The sequence below is a fragment of the Mastomys coucha genome, unplaced genomic scaffold (assembly GCF_008632895.1).
Source record: "Mastomys coucha isolate ucsf_1 unplaced genomic scaffold, UCSF_Mcou_1 pScaffold14, whole genome shotgun sequence".
NCBI classification, from domain to species: domain Eukaryota; kingdom Metazoa; phylum Chordata; class Mammalia; order Rodentia; family Muridae; genus Mastomys; species Mastomys coucha.
Genome location: NW_022196896.1, coordinates 64,199,092 through 64,224,419, shown reverse-complemented (window position 1 = coordinate 64,224,419; position 25,328 = coordinate 64,199,092). Strand labels below are relative to the sequence as shown.

Here is a 25,328-nt window from a genome sequence, read left to right as displayed (position 1 = left end):
AGGGAACAAACTAGGATAGAGGCTTGGCCCTAGTACTGCGAGTGCTGAAAAGTAACGGTAGTTTTGTCTGCTTTGAGCTCAAAGGGAGCATGGGTGGATCCTGTGGTGGAGGGTCTAAGTGGTCTATTGAGATGACTCTCACAGCCACGGGACTGGAGAGGGAGAGAGAGAGAGAGTGTGTGTCAGCTTAGCATAACTCCTGTTCATGAGCACCTCTTCGTGGTTTGAAGACTAGAAGAGAGGCTCCTCAGTCCTCATGTATCCTGGGAACTAGTCTTCCCTTTTGAAAAATGTGTATAAGAAAACCGCCCACACATACAAACACTTTAATCCCAGCACTCAGAGGCAAAGGCCAGTGGGTCTCAGTTCAAGGCCAGCCTGGTCTACGGAGCAAGTTCCAGGACAGACAGAACTACACAGAGAAACCCTATCTTGAACAATTGAAAACAAAAAACCAAACCAATTAAAAACAAAACCTACCCCTTCAGCATCCTGCATCCTTCCCCAACTCTTGTTTTTTGTTGCAGAAGCAAATGTTTTCCATGACGAGTGAGGCTATCTTTCTGGTGTTGTAGCCCCAGAGTATGTGCTGGAGGAGGTGGTGCCTGGCCCAGGGTGGCTCTTGTGCACACTCACACTTAAGTAGAAGCCGTGGCCTCTGTGTATGGCACACAGTTACCCTTCCTCTGCCCAGGACTAGATGGGGTGATTAAATGTGGCGTCACTCTCCAAGTCTCGCAGAGATGCCATTTTCAGCCTTTCACATTGTCTTCCATCCCAACCCCCAAGTCTTAGGGTGGCTCTGTTAGAAAAGCAAATTTATTTCAGTAGAAAATTACGGCCAGGCGGTGGTGGCACATGCCTTTAATCCCAGCACTTGGGAAGCAGAGGCAGACGGATTTCTGAGTTTGAGGCCAGCCTGGTCTACATAGTGACCAAAAAAAAAAAAAAAAACAGAAAGAAAATTACAGCTTTGCTCTTCCTGTCAAAAGTGATCTCTAAACATGTATGAGTCAGAGTGTGTACAGCTCCTTGGACATGCCCTAGAAGGCTCAAACAAGGATCTGCCAGGAAACCCAAGGCACAGGGTACTTGGCAGGTGAGAGAAAGGAAGGCCAGATCACGAAGCCTCATGGAACTGGAATTTCTGGGAAGATATCTCTTGTGTGATTCCAGGGTACTTGGAACAATGTTGGCCCATGGTCTTTTTTTTTTTTTTAAGATTTATTTTATGTATATGAGTACACTGTAGCTGTTCAGATGGTTGTGAGCCTTCATGTGGTTGTTGGGAATTGAATTTAGGACCTCTGCTCGCTCCTGCCCAAAGATTTATTTAGTATTATACGTAAGTACACTGTAGCTATCTTCAGACACACCAGAAGAAGGCATCAGTTCTCATTACAGGTGGTTGCTGAGATTTGAACTCAGGACCTTCAGAAGAGCATTCAGTGCTCTTACCCGCTGAGCCATCTCACCAGCCCAGTCTGTCGTCTTTTAAAGGCTTTAGCTTTGAGCCCTCCATGGTAAAAATGGAAGAGTTGATTTTTCTGGTGTTCACTGAACCGATGAGATTGACTATTTTAATGGGAGGGTACAGCTGAACTCTAGGTCTGATCCAGGTCATAGCCAAGAAGCTCTAGAGAAAAGAGACAGCAGAGTAGCCTAAAGTAGCAGCTTAAGCCGGGCTGTGGTGGTGCAAACCTTTAACCCCAGCACTTGGGAGGCAGAGGCAGGCGGATTTCTGAGTTCGAGGCCAGCCTGGTCTACAGAGTGAGTTCCAGGACAGCCAGGGTTACACAAAGAAACCCTATCTTGAAAAACAAAAAACCAAAAAAGTAGCAACTTAAATGTGCTCTAGAGCTAATGCAAGAGTGGCCTTTGTCCCTTCCCCATGGGTTAGCACTTACCGGAGCAGAATAGACAAAGTTCCACAGTATGAATCCTATAGCCAATATCACCACTAAGCATATGATTTTGGAGCGGTAGCGTTTGCAGACAACATAGCAGAAGTTTTTAATAGGTGACTGGTACCACAGTAAAGTGGAGTTATTTCGCCTGCCCGTGACAAGAACAGAGGGCAAGAGCAATCTTCAGGTCAAGTGATCCAGAGTAAAGGGCTTCCCTTTTAACAGATTGGGGAGCCCCTTATACTCAACCTCAAGTCTTATTTTCTGATGGCAACTTAACCATGTAGGAGGAGGTAGCTGTCCCTCTCAACACAGAGGCCCACCAGCCACCACCCTATTCCAAGGAGGAGAAAACTGGGCTTGTGCCTCTGCCCTCCAGGGCCCTTACTCAGGAGGATGAAGTGTAGGGAACTGGTTGGGTTCGGACTGGCCTCTCCCGGCTGGCCTGACTAGAGCTTCCTTCTCTGACAGCATCTCAAGGGTCATCTTGACTTTACCCTAGGAACACCAAAGGACAGAGCAGGGGCTGCTGTGTCAGACAGTAGGGCAAGGTCATTTCAGGACCACTTCCCTACCTCCACAAGGGAAAAGAGGTTTGGCTATAGCCCCCAGAAGTTTGCTAGAGAGGTCCTGTTCACTAAACACATTCCCCAGCCCCTACCGACAAACGCCACTTGTCACCATCGAGGACCTGACAAGGCCACCATCCAGTTACATTTGTCTTCTTAAAGAGAGAGATACGTTTCTGTGGGGTGAAGGGCCATTTGGACCCTTCAGTCTCCATCATCTTGAGGGAACATTGCCTGATGTTCTGAGCCGGATTGGGCATGTCTGATAAATCCAGCTCCAAGACCCCTGAGCCCAGAGAAAGGCTGTTGTCAGTGAAAGGAGTTCCTTATCCCATGTCACAAACCCTACATCAGGACCTCACCTAAGAAGTCGTCTGGGGAAAAGAAGTCATTGTCCCATATCTGGATGATGAGCCGGGCTGGAAACTTCATTGGTGTGGGATCCATGCTCCATATGTAGTCCTGGAGGATAGCAGAAGGCTGTTAGTGGCCTGCCTCTTGGACATTTCCCTCAAATACCAACTTGTCCACTAGTGACAGACTATCAGGGAAGAGGAGTTCTGCCTGAGGACATGACCTAACATCCTGTAACAGCTTGTAGGTCTCTGAAAGGAGGAGGTAATCTCTTGGAGCCTGGGCCTCTTTCCCCCTTTCTCCTCCCCACCCCTTCCTTACCTTCTGGCTTTGGACGCATACACGCTCCGTTGTCAGATAGTCCATGGTAAAGATGAACCTCCAGTTGAAGTTGGCCTCCCCAGTCAAGGAGTGGTAGTGGACATCTGTCTTCTGAGCATCCTTCTCTAGCCCAAAGAGCCACCTGGGAACAGAGTCCTTTTACCTGGGGTTCCTGTGTGTGATGCCCACCCCCCAGACACAAGTGGTGCCAGAGGTGTTCCCCTTAGGACTAGGAGGCTCCAGCAGGGTAACAGATCCAGGGAGCTAGGCGGCTCTCTCCTCCCCTGCCTGCCTTACCCTTTCACGTAGATATCGCTCATTTTCTCTCTACTGAAGGTCTCTCGGACCAGGTCCACTTCAGCCGTGCTCCAGATGATACAGCGCAGTTGGTACCTGCAGCCACTGTGCTCTGAGGCTGGGGTGAGGACCCACCCCACAGCCACAGACAGCCTTGCCGAGGGAGGAGCTGTCCACGGAGTCTGGACTCGGGCAGTAAAGCTCCTTCTAAACTTGATTGAGAATTACTACTGCATGGGCTTGTGGGCAGAGGCACCCTGCACCCTGGGTGCTGAGCTGGGGCTCCAAGCTCAGGAACTGAGCTCTAGCGTACTCACCTTTTAGGCTTCCTGGGACTGATGTTGACTTGTGGCCCAGCAGGCCCCAGCATTGTGGGGAAGATATCCACCCACATCTGTATTTTTCCCTAGAGTCAGAATGGATTTGCTGGTTGGGGGTTGCTGGTCTCTTTGGACTTGGATGTCATGAGGATGTGACACATGGATTGGTCCACCACCCAGGGGCAGGGCTTAGAGGTGACAAGTGACAAGTGTCACCTACTAGGAGGTGACAGTGACCACCTGCCAGCTCCTTTAGCTTTTGGCTAGGAAGGCAAGTGAGTAGGGGTGAAGGATCTGGCTCGGAGAGCCTGAATGGGCATTGGGCTCTCACTTATGGCTGGGTAGGGTTAACGAGGTCATGCTAGACGGCCTGTTGGTAGGGTCCATGCTGGGGCTGGGCCTCATGTACTCACAGCATGGAAGCCCTAAGTAAGAGGGAACTAGATACGAAGGTCCTTTGTGTTGTGTGGCCACAGCCTCAGGATATTAAGCTAGCCACAAAGTAGAGAGTTCAGAGAGAGAGAGACAGACAGACAGACAGACAGACAGACAGACACAGACCGATAATATGAGAATTAGTTGGGTAAATGGTAAGAGGAAGAGAAAGGGTTTGTAAATTCTTAGCCCAGGGAGTGGCACTATTAGAGGGTATGGCCCTGTTCAAGTAGGTGTGGCCTTGTTGGAGTAGTTGTGTCACTGTGGGTGTGGGCTTTAAGGCCCTTATCCTAGCTGCCTGGAAGTCAGTCTTCCACTAGCAGCCTTCAGATGAAGATGTAGAACTCTCAGCTCCTCTTGTATCATGCCTGCCTGGATGTTGCCCTGCTCCCACCTTGATAATAATGGACTAAACCTCTGAACCTGTCAACTAGCCCCAATTAAATGTTGTCCTTTATAAGACTTGCCTTGGTCATGGTGTCTGTTCACAGCAGTAAACCCTAACTAAGACAGGCGCACCCCCAGCCTTGGGAAACAGGTAAATAAATATGTTCTGCCTGTCAAACCACCTGACCTACTTTGATTTTTTTCAAAGTTGACCCATTTGAGAAAGTCATTTTTAACAAGGATGGTTATTTTAAATTTTTCTCAGCAGAAGACTTCATGAATAGGAAAGATTTATAGAAGATAAAGCCACCTTGATGGTTGGACAGTGAGGGGTAATTAAGGTGCTCTTGAAGGGAGGGTCTGTGTCCCCAGGTTCCTTGCTATTGAGAAGAGAGCCTGCAGTTAAGTGGCTGGAACTGAGGTTTGTGCATCTGGGCCCTCTGATCTACGCTACCACCTCCCTATACCCAGGAGAGCAAAACAGTAGCACTGTTGGTTTTCTAGGATGGTTGAGAGCTTCCTGCAACTGTTGTGAGGCCTCCATTTCTTATGGCCCATCCAGGTGTGAAGTTCTTGCCACTGGGGCTTCTTTTCCTACTAACATGCAAAACATGCTTGGCTCCTGTCTATGCACGTAAGTGAGCTGTCCGCCTGCCCTTGCCTCTCACTGTGGACTGTGTCCTGGGTGGATAGATACCCATATCTCCTGGTCCAGTCCAGTCCATAGGAGGCAGGAACAGCCTCTCCAGTCACATACCTACCTGGTCAATACCTGGCTGGCTGTTACTGTGCAACGTTCGAGTCTCTACATGCTCAGGAACCAAGCCCTGGGTATTCAGGATGTACAGTGCCAGGCGCTCCTTCTTGGGCCCCAAATGCTCATAGGTAGGAGGTGTGGACTCTGGATTTGAGACAGGATCATGAAGTCATTAGCATTCCCACCTGAGCACCTTTCCCAGTCCTGCCAGGATGGCTGGCTACAGTCTCCTTCTATGAGAAGAAAGGGGAAAATGGTAAAGATGTTGCTGTTCTCTACCCAAGGGCAAACTCTCCTTTGCCTGCCCTCCTCTCCCTCTGCCCACAGTTCCTTACTGGTTCCCTGAGGCTACACCTATGCTGTCAGGAAGTGTGCTGGGCTCACCAAAGTTCTGCAACTTGAATTTTTTCCCATTGTAGTAAATTGACTCTTCCTCAGGGTCAAATACAGGTGGAGGCAGCCCTTTCTGTTTGGCATGTTGGTACAGAAGGTAGCTCGGGGCCATCTGATCCCTCCACTTAAAGGGCCCTGACCTGTGGGAGTATGCAAGAGGAACAGATGGGGAAGGATCAGGTCCTTCCCACCTAGGTTGAGTTCAGGTGAGGGTGCTTGAAGCGTGGGCAGAGAGGAAGGTCTAGCCCAGTTCCCAGTTACTTCTCCAGAAGCTGTGTGCTCGCACCTCCCCTCACCCAGCTTGCTGAATGGGTCCATACTCACTTGCAGTAGGATTTAGGGAGCCCACAACGGGCCCCAAAGCCAGACAGAAGTCGGTTCTCAAGATCAATGACTGTACTTCCAATTTCATCATCAGAAGTAATTAGGTCAAAGTCATACAGCTGAATCTCCAGGTCCTTCTCCAGCGGGATGTTACAGGTGAGCTCGTACATCCTAGAGCAAAGGCATTGCAAAGTGGCCGTGGACATGTACTCTCTGGCTCACTGGCCAGCATCTCAGCCTAAGTGTCCCTGCTCCAGTTCTTCCTTCATTCACTGTGAATGTGGGCAGCAGAGCACAGGATAGGCCTTTGTCCACCCAGCATCCCATTTCCCTGAACATGGCTGAAAGTAACTTGAAAGTAAGATGGCCGGGGTATGGAGGCCTGCCTGAGTGAGTGTCTTTTTCTTTGGGAGAAGGTGGTGGATCATCCATTTTTCAAACCCCTAAGAGCCAGTGAGATGCTGCTTACTGGGACCTTGGAGGCTCTGCAGGAATGACTCTGCCTGCTGGAGCTGCCCTCCAGCACAGCATGGAGGACTAGAAAGAAGGCCGTGTGTGACTGGGGGTAGCTCACGTGCCAAAGATGGGATCCAGAGTGTTGGGGTAGTATGAGTCCCGGCTGCCAAGTTTTGTCTGTCCCAGTTTCAGGATCACATAAGGGTCACACTGGGAAGGAAGGAAGAGGGGAGTCAGTCATGGTTGGTCAGGAAGGGTGGGGGTGTAGGAGCAGGGTGGGTATGGACTGTGGGAGTGCCTGTGGCTATAAACAGCCTTCGGCATGCACTAGGGGCCACTGGTGACAGATGGGACTACTTTCTTTTCTTTTCTTTTTTTCTTTTCTTTTTTTTATTATTACCAGGCCATTGTAGTCCTGTGGCTGCAGGTTGATGGCTCGTATCAGATATACCCGTACCAAGCATATCTGAGGGAAGTCCTCAATCTCAGGCCAAGCAGAGAACTGACGTGGGGGTTTAGGGGAATCTGGGTCCTCAGGAAAGGGGTAGATGCGGAAGAGGCCCTAGGGGGGAGAAGGTGTTAGTAGTGCTAGCCTAACTTTGTAAAATGTCCCCCAACCCCAGCTGCCTGGGTGTAATTGGGGGAAGGGGGTGGTTGGGCTAAGGGTGAGCAGCTGGAGTCTTCAGGCAGGGACCATTGAGTTTAAGGGGACCATTGGGCAAAGCACTCAAAGCTACTAGATGTTCCCAGACTATGCTGGTGTCAACTCTGTACACCCATCCCTTCAGGTTTGAAGGCCTTGCCTTCCTCAGTCCCTGCCTGCATAGATCCATCTGTGTTGCTGGACTCCTGAAGCTGTTTCTCAGGCTCTGGCTCATTTTCCTCAGGGATGTGCAGAGTCAGGGCTTTTATTAGAGACTTTAGGGACAGATGGGCTACAGATAGACAGGTAGCCAAACTAGCATAGACACACCTTGAATTCCCCTACCACGGGACTGTCCACCTTGGGCTTCTCTTGGTAAAGTTTGAAGGTCTGGCAAAAGTCCTGCAGGCCCTGGAAGGCTAGAACGGCCTCCAGCTCACAGTCATATACCTGTAGGGGTGTACGCAGGACCCGGCTGCTGAGGACTATTTGGGGAATCAAGAGATGAGACACTACCAGCACCCAAGCCTTTCCCTGAGAGTTTGCCCTGTCAGTAGCCCTATGGGCTGCTTCAGATGGAGCAGCTCTTGGAAGGGTCCCTGGTATTTAGGGGACAATGTAGAAAGTCCCCCCTCCTTTGGTGATAGATGGGCTACAGAGAGACAGGTAGCCAAGCTGGTATAGACGCACCTTGAATAATTCCCCTACCACGGGGCTGTCCACCTTGGGCTTCTCCTGGTAAAGTTGGAGGGTCTGGGCGAGAGCTTGTCTAACAGGGTCCCTGCTCTAAGCTGAATGTGGTGATATATGGCTGCAGTTCTAGCACCCAGGAGGTAGAGGCAGGAGGCTCAGGAAGTTCAAGGTCATCCATACCTCCCAAGCAAGCCGGAGACCTGCGTGTGCTACCCAGGGTCTTATTTCAGACAAGGGAAGAAAAAAAAAAAAGCGTTCTGCCATTTGATGGTCCCCTGACAAAGCAAGGCCAAGTCTCTAGCCCCTCCCGATGGAGGCTCAGTTCTACCCCTTTCCCAGAACCCTCCAAACCTTTAGGGTGTGGTAGCTTTTGTAGCTGTAGTTCAGGGACTTGTCTGCATTGCCCGTGGCCCAGGATAGCTTGCTCCACCAGTCCACCTCCTGCTCATAGTCATCCTAACCGAGAAGAGGCCTTTTTATGGCTCTCAGGCAGGGCTAGAGCCCACCCACCTCCCTGAACTTATTGGGGTTGTCCCTTGTTCCCTAGCCTGAGTCTGCTTTACCTCGTCTTTGCTGGAATTGAACCAGAACTTCTTGTAGACAAAGTCTAGGAACTGAAAAGTGAGGAAGGTTAGAGGAGAAGAAGGGGAACAACAGCCTGCCTCACCTGGCTCTGCTGCCCCCATAGCCTTATAGGCCTTTCAGTTTAGACAGAGTGGGAGGGGTGAAGGAGAGGAACCGTGCTTCCTAGCATTCCTTGTCCATCTGTATGGATTCAAAAGTGCTTAGAAATGCAGAACCTCACACTCTATCTGAACCTGAGAAGGCAGAATCTTCTATGTATATGAATACACTGTAGCTGTCTTCAGACACACCAGAAGAGGGCATCAGATCCATTACAGATCCCATTACAGATGGTTGTGAGCCACCATGTGGTTGCTGGGAATTGAACTCAGGACCTCTGGAAGAGCAGTCAGTGCTCTTAACCCCTGAGCCATCTCTGCAGCCCCCGGTAGAATCTTTTTGTATGTGTGTGTATGTGAGAGACTCACCATGTACCTAGGCTGTGATCCTCCTGCCTCAGCCTCTCCAGTGCTAGGATTACAGGCCTAACTACTATGGCCCACCCAGCAAAATCAACCTTCCCTCCCTTCTGTATCTTGTGCTAGGAATGGAACTTAGGGTCTGTTCATGCTAGACAAACAACCTGTCTGTACTGGCTGGTTTTGTGTGTCAACTTGACACAGGCTGAAGCTATCACAGAGAAGGGAGCTTCAGTTGGGGAAGTGCCTCCATGAGATCCAGCTGTGGGGCATTTTCTCAATTAGTGATCAAGGGCCCCTTGTGGGTTGTGCCATCCCTGGGCTGGAAGTCTTGGGTTCTATAAGAGAGCAGGCTGAGCAAGCCAGGGGAAGCAAGCCAGTAAGGAACATCTCTCCATGACCTCTGCCTCAGCTCCTGCTTCCTGACCTGCTTGAGTTCAGTCCTGACTTCCTCTAGTGATCAACAGCAATGTGGAAGTAAGCTGAAAAAACCCTTTCCTCCCCAACTTGCTTCTTGGTCATGATGTTTCTGCAGGAATAGAAACCCTGACTAAGACACTGTCACTCAAGGTGCAACTCTAGCCCTTGTTCTTTTGAGATAGTGTCTTGCTTATGTAGCTCAATCTGTCTGGGACCTGCAATCTTTCTGTCCCGTCTTTCTGAGTGCTGGGATTATAAGCATGTAGCGCTATGCCTGGCAGCATCTGCTTGTGATGAAGGCATTTAGGGACTGCTATGTATTAAAATGTGTTACTCTTGCCTGAGAGCTATAATCGTGATGTATTTGGGGTAGAGGGACTTGGGACAAAATCTTAATGACTGACAACTCTATCAAGATCCTTCAGGAGCCAGGGTCTCAGGTAAGGGCGTCTTAGTCCACACAATGTTGTGTGTTTTCCTGGTGCTGTGATCAAATACCCGACAAGAAGCAATTTACAGAAGAAGGGATTATTCTGGCTCATAGCTCAAGACACCATGGTGAGGAAGAGACAGGGGCCGGTGGCTGAGACAGTTGGTCTCATTGCATATGAATTTGGGAAGCAATGATGAATGCCATTGCTCAGCTCTCTCATTTTGATTTCATGTAGGACCCCAACCCACAGCATGCTGCCGCCCAGATTCACTGTGGGTCCTCCCACTTCCATTACCCCATTTAGGTAACCCTCACAGACATGCCAGAGGCTTGTCTCCTGGGTGACAGTCACTGTTAACCATCACAGACTTCCGAGCATGAGAATCTAAATTCTTGAATCTTTGTAAAAAATGGCAGAATACGTTAGCAATCTTGGGGCTGGAGAGGTGGAAACAGAAGAATCCTTGGGCTGGCTAGTTGACTTGGCTTAAGTAGCAATCTAGGCAAGAGAGACCCTGTCTCAAAAAGCAAGGTCGAGTTATGTCTGGCTTATGCTCGTGTGCACACACACACATAAATACACAATAATAAATAAAAGCGGAGGTGAGCTAGATGAATACCTGTAATCGTAATCCCAGCACCTGGGAGGAAGCAAGAAGATTGGGAGCTCAAGGTTATCCTCTACTACATTAGCAAGTTCAAGACCAGCCATAGACACAAGTGATCCTGTCTCAGAACTGCCTCCTAGCACCACCCCCACTCAGGTGATTCTCACATGCAGATTTGACTGAGGACCAAGCACGTGGCCTTCTCCTGTATAGTTAGGCCTTCTCATAGGAATGGTTTTGTTTTTTGGTTTTTTGGGTTTTTTTTTTTTTTTGAGACAGCGTTTCTCTGTATATCCCTGGCTGTCCTGAAACTCACTCTGTAGACCAGGCTGGCCTCGAACTCAGAAATCCACCTGCCTCTGCCTCCCAAGTGCTGGGATTAAAGGGGTGCACCACCACCGCCTGGCTAGGAATGTTTAATAGATGCCTCACTACAGGGACAAGGTTGTTCACATAAAAGGTATGGGAGAAGGTGGCCTGGGACCCTTACTCACAGTATCGGGCTTCTTCACAGACAGAGCTGTGGAGAGAACATAGTCATGAGCTTCAGAACAGAAGAAGCCAAGGCAGAGGGGCACAAACCTCACAAAGGAGCCAGGGTCCCACCCTACTCCTATGAAGGGCTTCCTGGGGAGAGAAGGGACAAGGCCAGGAGAAAGAATCCTACTTGGCAGCTTTACAGCTGTGTAGCTGAGAGACCATGGGTCACAGAAATAGGGCTGGAGGAAGTCAATGTTGGCCTGACCGACCACAATCTGCTGGCCGTATTCCTGGTTGTCCACCACTTTCACCACCAGGGGCTGTGCATGGGTGTCCTCCAAAGGCATGAACTACAAGCCCAAAGAGGGGCATGTGAGGCCCCTCAAGAGGAGGAGAGTGTCCAGCCCCTGCCCGGGGCCTCTTACCACAGTGAAGAAGAAGGCAGACGTAGGGAAGTTGGGATTCTCTTGGAAGTTGCTGATGGGTTCTGTCCTCAGGGACTCTTCCCCACATTCCAGGAGGAGCTGGGGGTAACGCACGTTGGTCATGTTCCGAAGGCCCCAGGCCATCATCTGTCAGAAACAGGGCAAGGGGCAGACAGCACCTCTTAGTCAGGGTTGGGGGTCAAACTGGCCTGGAAGTGAAGTGCAGCAGGAAGCATGCCAAGGTTAAGAATGAGGCAGTGTCAGAGCTAGACTCTGAGGCTCCCCCGCAGGTCATTCTGCCCTGTGAGGGGGAGGCTGGTTCTCAAGCCCTGGCTACTGGCTGCTCTCTCCATGAAGAAGGTATCATCTAAGCACTGGCTGAATCTGCCACTCACTCATCCCCCACTGGCCTCCAAGCCGGTAAGTGGTAAACCTGCTCATTGCTGGCTTGCTGGCCCCAGACAGTTCTCAGACTTTGAGATCCTGAGGCTGGCTGCTTCTAGAGCTCATGGAAGCAGATGGTGCCCAGGTTTTTCAGAGTCCATATTGCCATTTAGCTTATTGCTGACTTGTGTGCTAGACAGCTCCATGACCAAGCAGTGACCTGGCACCCTGTAATTTCTCTCTCAACTGACAAAGGAATTTCTATACTCTTCACAAGACCCTTCTTGGGGACTGAATAGGGACCAACCACACTGGTTGGCCTTAAGGAGTCATTAGTTCATGGACTACTTGACTGTTACCTGCCAAATCAGAACAGGGCACAGAATAACCAATGTGGGGGACCTCCATTTAGTCTCAAGCAGGGATGGGTTAAATTGTGGCCTGTCAGTCTTTGATTACTCGGTCTGCAATATGTCATCTCTGAGCCTCTATTTCTTCCCCCAAGAAGTCAGTCCCGGATACACAGGGGTCAGTACAAGATGGTCCTAGGTCTCCTGCCTGCTGCCTGGCTTGCCATATTGTCCAAGCCTCCGCCCTCAATTCTCTTCCAAGAATCTTAGGCTTCAAACTTTGGGCCAGCTTGTCAGAAGAGTCTCCCCAAGAACCCCAGGCTGCTCTGGGAGTGGCGTCTCCCTGATCACCCCTCTCAATCTGCACACACCTCAATGGCCATCATTTTCACAGTAGGCTGAATGTTCTTGGGCAGCAAGTAAATCCCGTTCTTACAGGGGATGCTTAGGATTGGCAGATGTAGCTCTTTCAGCTTCTGGAGGGCAGAAGAGGGAAATTGGAGCATGAGGCTTTGGGGGGCTGGTGCCGTTGCTCCTATTCCCACCTAATATGTCCCAGAACCCATGGGTTGGAGTAGGAGGTTAAGGGGGAGGTTGGCCAGGTTGACAGCACTGAATCCATCCTGAGCCTCAGACCTTTCATGAGGGGAAGGGGAGGGCCCTGGCATTTGTGGGAACCTGGAGGTGGAGGTGGGGCAGGGAGGGGCATGAGTCCTGCTCTTCCCATCTGTACCTGTGTCTCTAGGATCAGTTCACAGGATGCCAAGATCTCGCCCTCTTCCTCTCCCAACTGTCTTACAAGGGGATGCCACCTCAGTGGGGTAAAGACCCAGTCTTGGAGGCCCAGCCAGATGACTGGGGGCCACATGCTCCGTCCCCACAAGACTTTGTTTCCCTAGAAGAAAAAGGAGTTCATAGAATATAGACAGTCAACCAGGCTACCAGCATGGGCTTCTGAGGAGGAAGGGGCGTAGGACATGTATACATGGCCTCTGCACACTGGCCTCACTAAACACTCCAACACCTCTATCCCGAAGCAAGGCTGAGGGGTGGGTCTTCCTCCCTTAAGCCCAGTCTGCTGTACCCGTGAGTCATGTTGCCACAATTCCAGCACCACAAGTGGGGGGTTCTCTCTGGTATCTTTGGGGTCTTCAAACAGCAGAAGGTGCTGGAAGATGAGCGTCTGGGACCACGTCGGAGCTGCAGAGCTTCGCAGGGTCTGGGTGCACAAGCTGTGGTTCAGGAAGACCACTTGGATGAAAGGCTCTAGATCATGGAGGGAGAGCAGGATGTCATAACTTTCTTCTCTCCTTGGCAGGGGCAGCCATTAGACCTAGGAGACTTACTACAGGTGGCCCCTGCGGCTGCAAGCCCTTGTAGAATGCAGCCCTTCTAGAATGCAGGCACTGCAGACCCTGAGCATGCCCCACAGGCCAGGGGAAGAACCTTTGCCTCCATCCATGGGAATGCCATGCCCACTATGGTTACAGCCTGGCTTTCATGGAGATGGAGGAGGTCTAGGGATAAGCTCTCTCCTGACTGATCATCCGAAGCAGCAGTGACTGTCCTTTGATATGGCTGGTGATACTCAAGGGACACAGATCTTAGCAAACATTCTAGATCCCTGCCAGCCATTGCTTATCTTCAAGATAACAGTGCCATTAACAGGACAAAGGAGGGGTAATCCGCTCACCTCCTAAATGGTTCTGTGCCTCTTCTTTACATGGGGCCTCCTTCCTTTCCCTTGTCTACAAAGCCTCAAGTGATGTGGTTCTCCAGCATGTCTGTCTCTCGTTTCTTTTTATTTTGTGTGCATTTGTGTCTTGCCTGCATATATATCTGTGGGAGGGTATTGGATCCCCTAGAACTAGAGTTACAGACAGTTGTGAGCTGCCATTTCGGTGCTGAGAACTGAACCCAGAACCTCTGAAAGAGCAGCTAGCACTCTTAACTGCTGAGCCATTTCTCCAGCCCCTATATCAGCTCTTGCCTCCAGGTTCCTGGCCTGTTTTAAGTTCCTGCCCTCATTGCTTTTGATGATGGGTTGTTATATGAAGGTGTGAAGGAAATTAGCCCTTTCCTTTCCAAGTTGCTTTTGGTCATGATGTTGTATCTCAGCAGTAGCAACCCTAGCTAAGACAAGCTTCTTGGGAGAGGGGTCTCCATCTTTGTTACATATTCATCAACCTTCTGTGGAGATGGCGCCAGGCCTTGGGGACTAGCAGATGGGGCTGAATGACAAAGGGGCATTCCTACCCTGAAAGGTCAGGACCTGGTTGTACTTCAGATTCCGGGCCTGGTAGATATAGCAGAAGAGCTGGTAGTAGTGAGGCTCTGGGTAAAGAGAAGTCTCATTTGTTACCTGTCCCTAGACTCCTCATATGCTCCTCCCTACTCCCTGGCCTCAGGCCCTGGTCTCTGGCGCCACTCAGTAGACTCCAAGACCAAGCTTACTGTTGAGGATGCAGTAGATGAAAGGCATGGTGGGGATTCGGGGATCCTCCAGGGTGTGCCTCCAGTCCTTCCAGGGATACCAAGACCAAGTCTTCTCCTCTTCCTTCCTGGGTTGTTTTTTCTGCTCCACTGCCTGTGCCCAGAAAGGCCCCCTGTAAGTTCTCAAGCCTTCCTGACTCTTCTCCAGGCTCTAGCCACCTACATCCCCTCTACAGATGTCAAACTTGAAGAGTTGGAGCCAGGGTCAAAGATGCATGTTCCTGATTCCCTTGGATGTGGAGTAATAAATGTCACCCAAGCCAGGGAAGCCTTACCAGGGACCCCTCCAGGAGGAATATGGGAGCTACACCCCTGTCCTTGTTGGGCGCCAGCTGTCGGTGCCAGCAGCGGCGACGGAAGCAGCTTGTGGGCTGAGGGTTCAGGTGGAACCTGGAGTCAAATGTGCCATACTCCCAGCCTTCCTTTCTCTCCCCAGAGATGTCTTGCTGCAGGGGAGAATGTAGGGTCTCAGAATGGCGTTCCTGTCCCTGCTTTGCAAGTCACCCCTGAATGTGCTCCAACCAGGACCCTCACTCCAAATGCCTCACCATCTGCAGGAAGGAGAGGGTCTCCTGCTCCTGGCTCAGCTCCTGGCCCCGCTCCCTGTGATTCCGAAAGCGCATGCGCACCCACCGACGCCGGCGGTGTGAGTGGTAAGTCTTTTCTACTGAATTCCAGATCTGGGGCAGGCCGGAGGGTGGGATCCCTACTCCATACTCCCAGCCTGCAGGGGCAGCATCATAACCTCTGAGTCCATTTGAACCTGCAGACTTGGGGGCTTTGACATGCCTGAGAAAAGGGCCCTAGAAAGACAGGTCCTGGGGACAGAGGAGTCCTCATGTCCAGGAAGATGTGCTCAAATTCTATCATATAGACTACCTGGAACCAGCTGCAGCAACTGCTTGTGTCTGAGGCCCAGACCTCAAGATTTCCAATCCACCGCTCCTTCCCCAGAGTGACTTTGGGTAAACTGGGGCTCTACAACTAAATCCATGTTCGCAGGCATCCACCAACCAGGTTTGCTCTTGGGGGTGCCTGCTGCATACCAACATTAGGGTCTATCTCTGTGGAACAGATAGACTCTATTCACTAGAGTTTGGGAACCCTCCTGCCTGAGGGCTTGGCCACTCAGAGGCTTCCAGAAGAACCAGACTTAAATACTTCAGCCCTTCGTGCCTGACTTGTCAGGAGACTGACCTTCACTGTCCACTGCATGGTTGAGGTCCACAATCCAATTCTTCTTAAAGTGCCAGCCTGGGGGACACTTCACATTCTCCGGGGCTTCCACAGGCTGTCCATTCTGTAGGGATGTTGAGGATGGAGGAGGGCCACATGAGCTAGATGCTAGATGAAACTTGCCTTCGCTCATTTTCACACACACACACACACACACACACACACACACACACACACACACACCTATCATAAATGTTGCAGCCACCATGGCTCTTTTATTGAGAGGCAAATGGCTCTGTCCTTGTTACATTGAGGGTTGGTTAGACTTGCATGGTTCTACTCAGTGATCTGTAGCCTCCATTAAAATGAAACAAAATTCAAAGGCTGGCTCCTCTGTCGTGGTACCATCTTTCCTGTGCTCAAGAGTGGTCAACCAGACAGAATATTTCTTTCGTGATAGAGTCTGTGTGTGGGCTCGCGTGAGTGTGGAAGTGGGGGCTGGGTGCACATACGTGCTCATGCATGGGGGGGGGGGCTGGGTATCATTCTCTTTGCTCAGAAGGCCATCCACCTTAGTTTTCCAAGACAGTATCTTCTACTGGGATCTGGGGCTCTGCCTGTTAAGTTAGGCTGTCTGACGAGCAAGCACTAGGGACCTACCTATGTCTGCCTCTCCCTGCTAGGATCATAAGTACATCCCACCATGCCTGGCTTTTTATGTGGGTACCGTGGATACAACTCTAACTCCTGGCTTCAAGGGTTCCTTCTGCCTCATCTCTCAGAGCAGCTGCACTACAGGCAGGCCCCACAGTGCCTAGTTCTTTCTGTCATCCTACTTAAGGTATCTGTAGCTTGCCATTCTTGAGTACCACCCCTTCGTTGGTGCTGAAAGGCTTCTATGGAGCAGCGCTCAGACATAGCCCTTGCTGCTGAGCCACCCCAGTTGCTGATTCTTCCCATCTGGTCCTTGCCTTTCCCCCGTGTACCCTATGGCAAGATGGAGACGCTTACCACGTTCGAGTTGGGGACAGCTGCAGGCACCCAGGCACCTGTGGCATTTCGAATCTGGTTCTCATACACCTCTTCCAGTACCTGGCTCTTGTTGATGTCTATGTCTAGGAGGAGTCTAGGCAGCAGTGATACCCCAAGTTCCCAGAGCTGACTGAACTCCCAGGGGTCATCTCTGCTAGCTAAACACCCCTATGTTACATCCCACCTCCCTTGAGCAAGGCAGAGCCTGGCACACGAACAGGATATTGGGCAGGGCTCTTGGTCTTACGTATTCCAACTCACAGGGACTAGAACAGTGGCTTGGGGCCCACTCTAGGTTCCCACTTGACTAGCCCTCGCAGGTGAGACATGGTCAGGGCTTGGACCCTCCTTACCTCCTCTGAGGTTCTACTACCCAGTCATCCTTCCAATGCCATCCTGGGGGAGCCTTGAAGTCTGTCTTGGGGAGAGCCTTGTGTCCCATGACATCTGAGAAGTTGGGGCAGTGGTATAGCCCTTGCTGTCCCCAGTCATCTTTGATCTTGGCCTGATTCTCATACTGGGGGAGGGAAATTCCAATCAGTGCCCATACCTCCTTCACCAACCTTCCAGCATTGGGGATGCTGAGACTCTTGATCCCCAACCTTTAGAAATGTAGTAGCCAGGTAGGACTGGGTCATATCTCTACTGAATCTAGGAGACTGAGGCTTAGCAATCAATACTACCTGATGCTGATCAACTATCAGATAAAGTTTGCCTGCATGTTCAGTGTGACCTGCCTACTCCCTGGTCACTGCAGACATGAGAGATCCAATCCTGTTAAATACTCACCCTTCTGTGCTACCCAGGTCTTTTCTTCTACAACTCCCTCCATACCCTCTACCTCTGCCTTATACAGGACTGGTTAGACACAGCTGTCCCTTGGCAACCTCAGGGAATTGGTTCCCTGGGAATGTCCCTGGGGACTACAACCTATGCTCTAGTCCCTTACATTTTAAAATGGCCTGGCATCTGTGTATAACATACCCTTTAAGTCATCTGTACGTGGCATAAGACCTAACCCAGTGTCAATACTATGTCTGCAGCTGTTAAGGTCACAGCGACAAGGAAACAGATATATTCGTGTTTGATATATGTGGTGGTTTGAATATGCTTGGCCCAGCAACTGGCACTATTTGCAGGTATGCCTTTGTTAGAGTAGATGTAGCCTTGTTGGAGTAAGTGTGTCACGGTGGGTGTGGGCTTTGAGACCCGAATCCTAGATGTCTGGAAGCTAGTCTTCTTCGAGAGGGCTTCAGAGGAAGATGTAGAACTCTCAGCTCCTCTTGCACCATGCCTGTCTGGATGCTGCCATGCTCCTTCCACCTTGATGATAATGGACTGAACCTCTGAACTTGTGTGCCAGCCTCAATTGAATGTTGTCCTTATAAGAGCTGCCTAGGTCATTTTATCTCTTCACAGCAGTAAAACCCTGAGACAGTATAGATGCAGCCATCACAGACTTAACTGAGTTTTTTTTTTTTTTTTAAGATTTATTTATTTATTATATGTAAGTACACTGTAGCTGTCTTCAGACGTACCAGACAAGGGCGTCAGATCTCATTATGGGTGGTTGTGAGCCACCATGTGGTTGCTGGGATTTGAACTCATGACCTTCTGAAGAACAGTCAGTGCTCTTCCCCGCTGAGCCATCTCACCAGCCCTTAACTGAGTTTTTAAGCCACGGCTGGTTCAGTAATATACTGTTGACATAGGGAGCTGACTGTGTTATGATATAGTCTCAACACACGCAACTTAAAAACAAAATAACGTTTTAAATGCATTTTTTTTTTTTTTTTTTGGTGTGTGAAATAGCTCTGGATGGCCTGGTACTTCTCATGTAGCTCAGACCAGTCATGAACTCCTGCCAACGCCTCCCAAGTGCTGGGATTACATGCAGATGCCAACCAACTACAAACAAACAAACCCAAAACAAAACAAATAAAGCAACAACAACAAACGCTTATAATTCTGTAACTTAAAAGGCCTGTGTGGTGGAATCCTGTCTTTCAGACATGACACAGCTACTGTTGTCCTGAAATCTGTTCAGCTGTGACCACCTATGGGAGACTAGTAAGATGCGGGCTATCTGTTGCTTTTTGAGAGTTCATGAGCAGCTTATAAGGCTCATGGCCATCTCTCCTCCCTGTGTGTGCGTGTGTGTGTGCACGCATGTGTGTGTATGCGTGTGTGTGCACATGTGCGTGTATGCATGTGTGTGTATATATATGTGTGTATATATGTGTGTGTATATATATGTGTGTATATATATGTGTATATATGTGTGTATATATGTGTGTATATATGTGTATATGTGTGTATATATATGTGTATATATATATATATACACACACACACAAGTGAGCGCATATATATACAGTTAACACTTGCTGAGAGTAAGCCTTCTCCGGCAGTGTGGCTGCCCATATACTGCTCATGCTTCTGAAAGTAACTCTAATTAAATTCATTTGTCCACCAAACTGGACCTGGACAGAACCAGTTCTTTGCTCTGTCATGGGTCACTTGTCCAAGGTGGACAGACATTTGTTCACATCTCCCCAGAAGAGGTCACACAATAGCCTGACATTCAGACCTTCCTTCCTGTCTGCTGGCAGAGCTGCTTTCCTGGGTCAGCTCTCCTCTGCAGAGCAAAGGTTCATAGAGGGAGAGATGCAGCCAGCCCAGCTCTTCCCCCTGCATCCCTGATGTGCTGTGGGCAGAAGCCTCATCTTCAGCTCCTTTCGCACTTCTTGTGCTCTCCCCACCTCCTATGACCTCCAGTCTGGTCCAAAGATCTGGGTAAGGGTGTGCAGGGGTCTCAAGTTCCCTGTTGGTGACAAATGAGACTCCGTACAACTTGGAGCCCTGATATGTTCTTGTGCCTTGAGAAAGCTAAGCGAAAGCTTTCAATAAACTTCCACTAGAGGGGCTGAAGAGATGGCTCAGCAGTTAAGAGCACTGACTGCTCTTCCGAAGGTCCTGAGTTCAAATCCCAGCAACCACAAAAAAAAAACAAAACAAAACTTTCCACTAGGAATAGTGTGGCCAGGCACCAGAGGGTCACACAGACCCCATTTCTTAGAACTTGTGAGCAGGAACACAAGGCTAGCACCATCCATCATCATTGTCATCATTGTCACTTTGCAGAAATCCCTTTGCCACATTTGATATGTTGTCTCTCTACCCTCCCTTCCTGAACTGCATGTCCCACTGTCATGTCCCACTGTCATGTCCCACTGTCATGCCTGCTCTTCCGTGCCTTGGCTCTGACTTGGCTCCTCCTCCCCCAGTCTCCAACAGCCCTGGATGTCCATCCACTCACCGTTTCTGCATACACCACCATGGTGCCCTGCTGGAGCAGCTTCAGATTCTTGCTGTATTTGACATTGCCAAGCCACATGCAGACCCGGAGGGAGGCTGGGAATGTGTCCTGTCCTTCACCTTCTGGGTACTGAGCCAGAGGCAGATCAATCCCATGGCGGGGCCATGGGAAGGTGTCACTCCCCAGGGAGACAGGGGTGTGGGTGAAGGAGAGAGAGTGAGGGAAGGACTACCAGTTGCCTTGCCAGAATGGGCCACATCCACCCTTCTGATCAAATCCTGGGAGGAGGGGCCTTCACATCAAACTGTGTGCTGAAGTCAAGAGTCTGCAATAGGACAAAGCTCTGTGCTGATAGCCAGCATTGAAAGGGGACTGGGTTCTGCCTTGGTGTTCATAGAGGGAGACATCAGGCAAAGAGAAAAGGGAGGCGTGCAGAAGGTGGGCAAGGCTGCCTGGCGAGCCTGAGGAAGGTGACAATGGTAGCTCTGGTGATGCTAGCCACTAGCTACTGCCTACAGCTTCATCACCATGCTCCAGCACTTTGCTAAGCACCCGAGTCCTCATACCCCTGTGAGGGTGTACCTAAGTCCATGGCCTTTGGAACATGCTGAGGCCAGGATTCAGTCAGACCCTGGACAAAGACAGGGGCTTTGCATGATGGTAGAAAGATCAGAAAGCAGACATATTTGGGATGTGGGAGGCCCAGAGTGACATGTCTGTTGACAGGGTTGATACGGGTGTCTAGGGCAGGCCAGGCAGGCTAGATTTTCCCTGAGAGGCCATAGGAGCCATGGAGGGGCTAGGGGGACTCTTGTTCTCTCCAAGAGAGAAGAGGGTTCCATCAGATGTATGTTATAGCTTGCTTCTGATCTGAGGAGCCGGTATCAAATCTTACACTCATAGAATGTTCTGGAAGTCATCCAGTTGTGGTTCACAGGAGCGATGACAAGGCATTAGACCAAGGGTAGGCAAGGGAGTGATGAAGCGGGTAGGGGATTTGAGGAGGATTTACCACGGATGTGGGCTTAGCAGCAACTTACATGCGGAAAAGTGCAGCCCCCTCCCCTACCTCTGGGGACTGTATGAGCTCAGTTCTACGTAATACAGAAGCAGGGAAAGAACACGTGGACCATGTCCTCAGGGGCTCCGGGTAGGGGCGGGATCCCCAGATGGCTTTCTTGGAATCCCAGGGGTTTTGTCTGGGGGTATTTGGGAACCACATCTTCCCTGAAAGACACCCCTTCTTCCCCACCTGTAAGAGGAGGTTCTGAATCTTCCCACAGAACTTGCCAGACCTCAGGGGTCCTTCTGGGGAGAACAGGACAGTGTGAGCAGGTACCCGAGCATAGGCCACACGCTGCTGCCTGGACATCAACCAGATCAGCACATCCGGGAGGCTCTCCTGGGGCTGCCAAGATGGGAGAGCATCAGGACCTGTGTGGCCAGTTCCCGGCTTCACTGTCCAGCCAGTGCAGCCAGTGCCCACCTCAGGGATCACAGCGTTGAGACGGTGCAACCACTCCTCTGCCGTGCCCACCACGTTCACCGGCTTGGCTTCCTTGGCCCTTTGCGCCAGTTGCTGCAGAAGCTGGTTGCGAAGCTGCCATTTATTCTTGTCCAAGCTGTTAGCTCTGGGCTGATCAGTCATACAAGGCAGAGGGCGCCTGCGGCCAGGACAGGTTAGGAGGAAGGTATGTGTACTGTGGTCCTGCTGCAGGCCAATGTTCCCTTTCTAGCCTGGAGCTTCTACCAGACCCATGGCTGTCCTGACCTGAGGGAGAGATGCTTAGCTCTCTCCCTAGGAAGGTAGCTTACCATGGGCCTGACTTAGGCTCTCACAATGCCCCTTTCCCCTCTTGAAGCCCTGTAGTATGCTAGGTTATGGGGAGATGTTTTCCAAGGAGGAGACTAAACAAACCATTGGGGGTGTGGAGGCTGGGCAGAGAGAGGCTTCCCAGTGAGCTTCAAACAGCACGCTGGATATGATGAACAATGGCAAGAGGTGAGGCGTGATAATGGTGTGGGCTGTTCTAGGCAGTGGAGATCAGCCTGTGTGCTTTAGACATGGAGCATGGTATTGGAGCCACAAAGCCTGTGCAGGACTGGAGTTCAGGGATGTTCTACATGGGCAGGAAAAGCAGCTGTGTGTGCGTTCAAGCTGGGGGAGATCTGAGGAGTGTTCCTGTGGGGTAAGGGTCCATTGGGTGCTACACAGAGCCTTCAGGTTCTAGTTTGAGCCTCACCCAGCTCAGCCTAAGCCAGCCCCAGGCAGGGTACTCAGTTCCTACCGGCAGTCCTCCTGCAGCTCCCTCAACAGTTTCTCCCACTGTTGGAGCAGAGCTGGATCTCTGGGATTCCTTATGGATTTCAGGATGTCCAGGTTGGTTTTCTGCCCATTGAGAGGAAGGGAGAGAACTGGCCTCAGCCTGGAGCTCTCTGGGGTAGGCTGAAGAACTGACATCACCCGTAACCTGGTGATGTCAATTCCAGACTGCCATGTGCCCTGGCAAAGCCAGGACACCCTTTCTTCCCCACTTCCTGTACCCAGCAGAGGAAGTGGGAGGTAAGAGACATGCAGATGCCCATCTGCAAACAGGAGAAACATGCTCTTTGACAAGAACCTAAGCTCTTTGTGATATGGCCCTACCTAGCTTCTCTGACTTCCGTGGTACACCTATGCCCTAATTCCTCTCATGGCTTCAAAAACTGGCATATCACTGTGACTTCATACATATCATTAGCTTTGTGCTTCCATCCCCCAAACTGCCTATGAATTTTTCAAAACCCTACTGCCCTGTCACCTCCTAACTGCTCTCTTCCCCCTCTCAATCCCCATCTCTCTGATCCTAAATCTCTTGACTCCTGTATTTCCATGGCGACCTTAATTGCACTGCACAGTAACTGCATCTCTGCATTTCCATGGCAACCCTAGGTGCCCTGCATAGTAACTACATCTCTGATTTCTGCAGCCAGTGAAGACAAATCTGTTTATTCATCATCATGTCTTCGGTGCCCATTGCTGTATCTGGCACACTTCTCAATGATGTTGAGTCCCAATGCTCTATACAAGTGTGGGATGTGACTGGTTTCCTAGTACTGTGATGTATATTCCTTAGCTTCCCATCTACTTCAGCTCCCTCCTGCACTCTTACCAGTCGATCCCGAACAATGTGGAGGAGGTTGAGGCAGTTCATTCGGAAGCTGACATCCTCCCAGTTGGAGGTCACAGCCACCACAGGCTTCGTGTTGTACCAGGGCACATAATGGTAGCTAGTCCCTGAGACACAGAGACACAGGATGGAGGGGGTAGGATATCTGAGAAACCAAACTAGAAGGTCCTAATCACTGTCTCCTCCTAAAGGATTACTCCTGGGCTACCTTGGTTCTCAGGGATCTGCTAATCATGTCAAGTGGGCCCTCAAGTGAGGCCCTCAAATGCTCTGAGCCCAGAGTGAGCATTTGTACATGGCTGGTTCCTACTGGGTATATACTGTGTTCAGAGTGTCATGTGGCTTTTCAAGCCCCTGGTTTACAGGTAGAAAATCAGGTTGGTGCTAATGTGGTGCTGGGAACTGGAAGAACCATAAGAGCCATCTCCCCTACAGTACACTTTTTCTGCAATTCCCTGCTGTGTTGGCCTTAAAGAAACAAAAATCACAACTGCTCAAAATGTTTAAGCAGCAGAAAACCTGGTAGGCCAATACTCAAACCTTGAAAAAATTGAGCTTCTTTAGTAACTTCAGGGCGTGAGAATATGACAGTAAGCTGGGCCCTACCCAGTGTGGACAGTTTAAAAGGATTCACCCTATGTTCTGAAAGATACATTGAGGTTCTAACCCTGCTGTCTCAACATACCATCTAACATGTAAATGGGGTCATGGATGATATAATTAGTTGACATGAGGTCATTCACTGTGCGTCAGGATGGGTCCTTAAGCCAATGTGACTGGGAGGCAGACAGAAAGATAGTGACCCAGGATTATCAGGAGAAATCAAGGGATGCTACAGAAGAATAGAATGACTCATCTGCCAGATGAAGAACACCAAAGGATTGCCCTTAGCATCCTCCCAGAGAACCAACTGTGACTCCTTCACCTCCAATTTTCACTTTCCTATTATCTCCTTGTTATTATTGTTTTGTTTTTAAGACAGGATTTCTCTGTGTAGACCTGGCTGTCCTGGAATTCACTCTGTAGACCAGGCTGGCCTCAAACACAGAGAAATGTCTGCCTCTGCCTCCTGACTGCTAGATCAAAGGTGTGTGCCACCACAATCTCCTATTGTCTTAGTTTAAATTTTTTAAAAATAATCTTCTTGTTTTTGTTTCTTGTGTGTGCGTGGTTTGTGTATATGAGTGCAGGCCTTCACATGTGTGTGAAGGTGAAGGTTGGAGGACCACTCTCAGGAGTCAGCTCTCTCTCCTTCCCCCATGTAGGGTCTGGGATTCGATCTCAGATCATCAGGCTTGCACAACAACCACTTCTGCCCACCGAGCTGTCTCCCCACTCCAGAGTCACCATTTTAAGCCACCCAGTTTCTTGGACAAGGTAATGTCAGTCCTAGAATGAAATGTGGATACCCCAAAACCTCTTCTCTCAGGGTCAGGATGAATAAGAGATGGCCCATCACCCACAAGGGGACAGTGAGGACACCTGCTCATCTCTACTATGGCTCTAGGTGGAGGGGACACACAACTCAGCTTAGCACCCTGAGACATGCTACTGCTGATTTCTGAAGGATGCCAAAGGAGCAGGTTAGAACTGGTTCCTTTGGCAGTGGCCAGGTCCCTGGAGTAAGGAACAAGAAGATTTCCCTGGAGAATGAAATTTGAACCAGACCTCAAAGAATTCCCACAACATGGAGAGAAAATTAGCAGTTTAAAAACAACACACGTTTCCTAACCCAGCAATTCCAGTTCTGCTGTAAATACCCTACAGGGAGGCGAATACAGCCTGACTAAGGGATGTGCAGAGAAGGCTTGCATAGCAGCTGTAATTGGAATGGGCAGAAGTTGGAAAAGGCTGAAATTGCCATCTGCAACAGAAGAGATAAATAAACAAGTTGTGATGATCAGCCATCCCTTAGGACTGTTGAGGAACTGGTTTAAGGATACCCTGTGTTACCAAAATCCAGATGATCAAGCCCTTATATAAAACGCATAGCATTTGCCTGGGCTCTACCCTCATGTCCCCTATACTCATATAATCTGCAGAGTATTATTAGCTCAAGAGTGGTAGAGTCTATGCAAATAGCTGCTACTCTGCTATAGGGCATTCTTTACAGGACAGTGACAAGAAGAACAATCTACA

The 25,328-nt window shown here is 50.1% G+C and overlaps 1 protein-coding gene across 7 annotated transcripts in view; it reads right to left on the bottom strand.

Moving 5' to 3' along the window:
* The window catches only part of Fer1l5 (fer-1 like family member 5), a 58,318-nt gene that overhangs the window by 5,090 nt on the left and 27,900 nt on the right, over positions 1-25,328 (bottom strand). For 2 of the 7 annotated variants that reach the window (XM_031367167.1, XM_031367168.1), the window contains exons 20-54: positions 23,172-23,296; positions 22,308-22,408; positions 21,506-21,683; positions 21,272-21,427; positions 20,020-20,148; positions 17,054-17,217; positions 16,680-16,794; positions 15,690-15,792; positions 15,041-15,216; positions 14,768-14,938; positions 14,454-14,586; positions 14,256-14,333; positions 13,084-13,265; positions 12,733-12,894; positions 12,371-12,475; positions 11,266-11,412; positions 11,028-11,190; positions 10,855-10,880; positions 10,373-10,393; positions 8,420-8,470; positions 8,208-8,312; positions 7,494-7,613; positions 6,921-7,082; positions 6,639-6,730; positions 6,065-6,235; positions 5,732-5,880; positions 5,352-5,491; positions 3,766-3,854; positions 3,449-3,544; positions 3,152-3,293; positions 2,839-2,938; positions 2,569-2,762; positions 2,296-2,405; positions 1,908-2,055; positions 1,387-1,636 (exon numbers count right to left, since the gene is read on the bottom strand). In XM_031367167.1, the coding sequence (XP_031223027.1) occupies positions 1,472-1,636; positions 1,908-2,055; positions 2,296-2,405; positions 2,569-2,762; positions 2,839-2,938; positions 3,152-3,293; positions 3,449-3,544; positions 3,766-3,854; positions 5,352-5,491; positions 5,732-5,880; positions 6,065-6,235; positions 6,639-6,730; positions 6,921-7,082; positions 7,494-7,613; positions 8,208-8,312; positions 8,420-8,470; positions 10,373-10,393; positions 10,855-10,880; positions 11,028-11,190; positions 11,266-11,412; positions 12,371-12,475; positions 12,733-12,894; positions 13,084-13,265; positions 14,256-14,333; positions 14,454-14,586; positions 14,768-14,938; positions 15,041-15,216; positions 15,690-15,792; positions 16,680-16,794; positions 17,054-17,217; positions 20,020-20,148; positions 21,272-21,427; positions 21,506-21,683; positions 22,308-22,408; positions 23,172-23,296 (4,469 nt within the window). In that variant the 3' untranslated portion in view covers positions 1,387-1,471. Of the gene's footprint in view, positions 1-480; positions 803-1,386; positions 1,637-1,907; positions 2,056-2,295; positions 2,406-2,568; positions 2,763-2,838; positions 2,939-3,151; positions 3,294-3,448; positions 3,545-3,765; positions 3,855-5,351; positions 5,492-5,731; positions 5,881-6,064; positions 6,236-6,638; positions 6,731-6,920; positions 7,083-7,493; positions 7,614-8,207; positions 8,313-8,419; positions 8,471-10,372; positions 10,394-10,854; positions 10,881-11,027; positions 11,191-11,265; positions 11,413-12,370; positions 12,476-12,732; positions 12,895-13,083; positions 13,266-14,255; positions 14,334-14,453; positions 14,587-14,767; positions 14,939-15,040; positions 15,217-15,689; positions 15,793-16,679; positions 16,795-17,053; positions 17,218-20,019; positions 20,149-21,271; positions 21,428-21,505; positions 21,684-22,307; positions 22,409-23,171; positions 23,297-25,328 lie in introns of those variants that run through there. The other 5 variants (XR_004117853.1, XM_031367172.1, XM_031367169.1 and 2 more) reach the window with 5 other exon arrangements.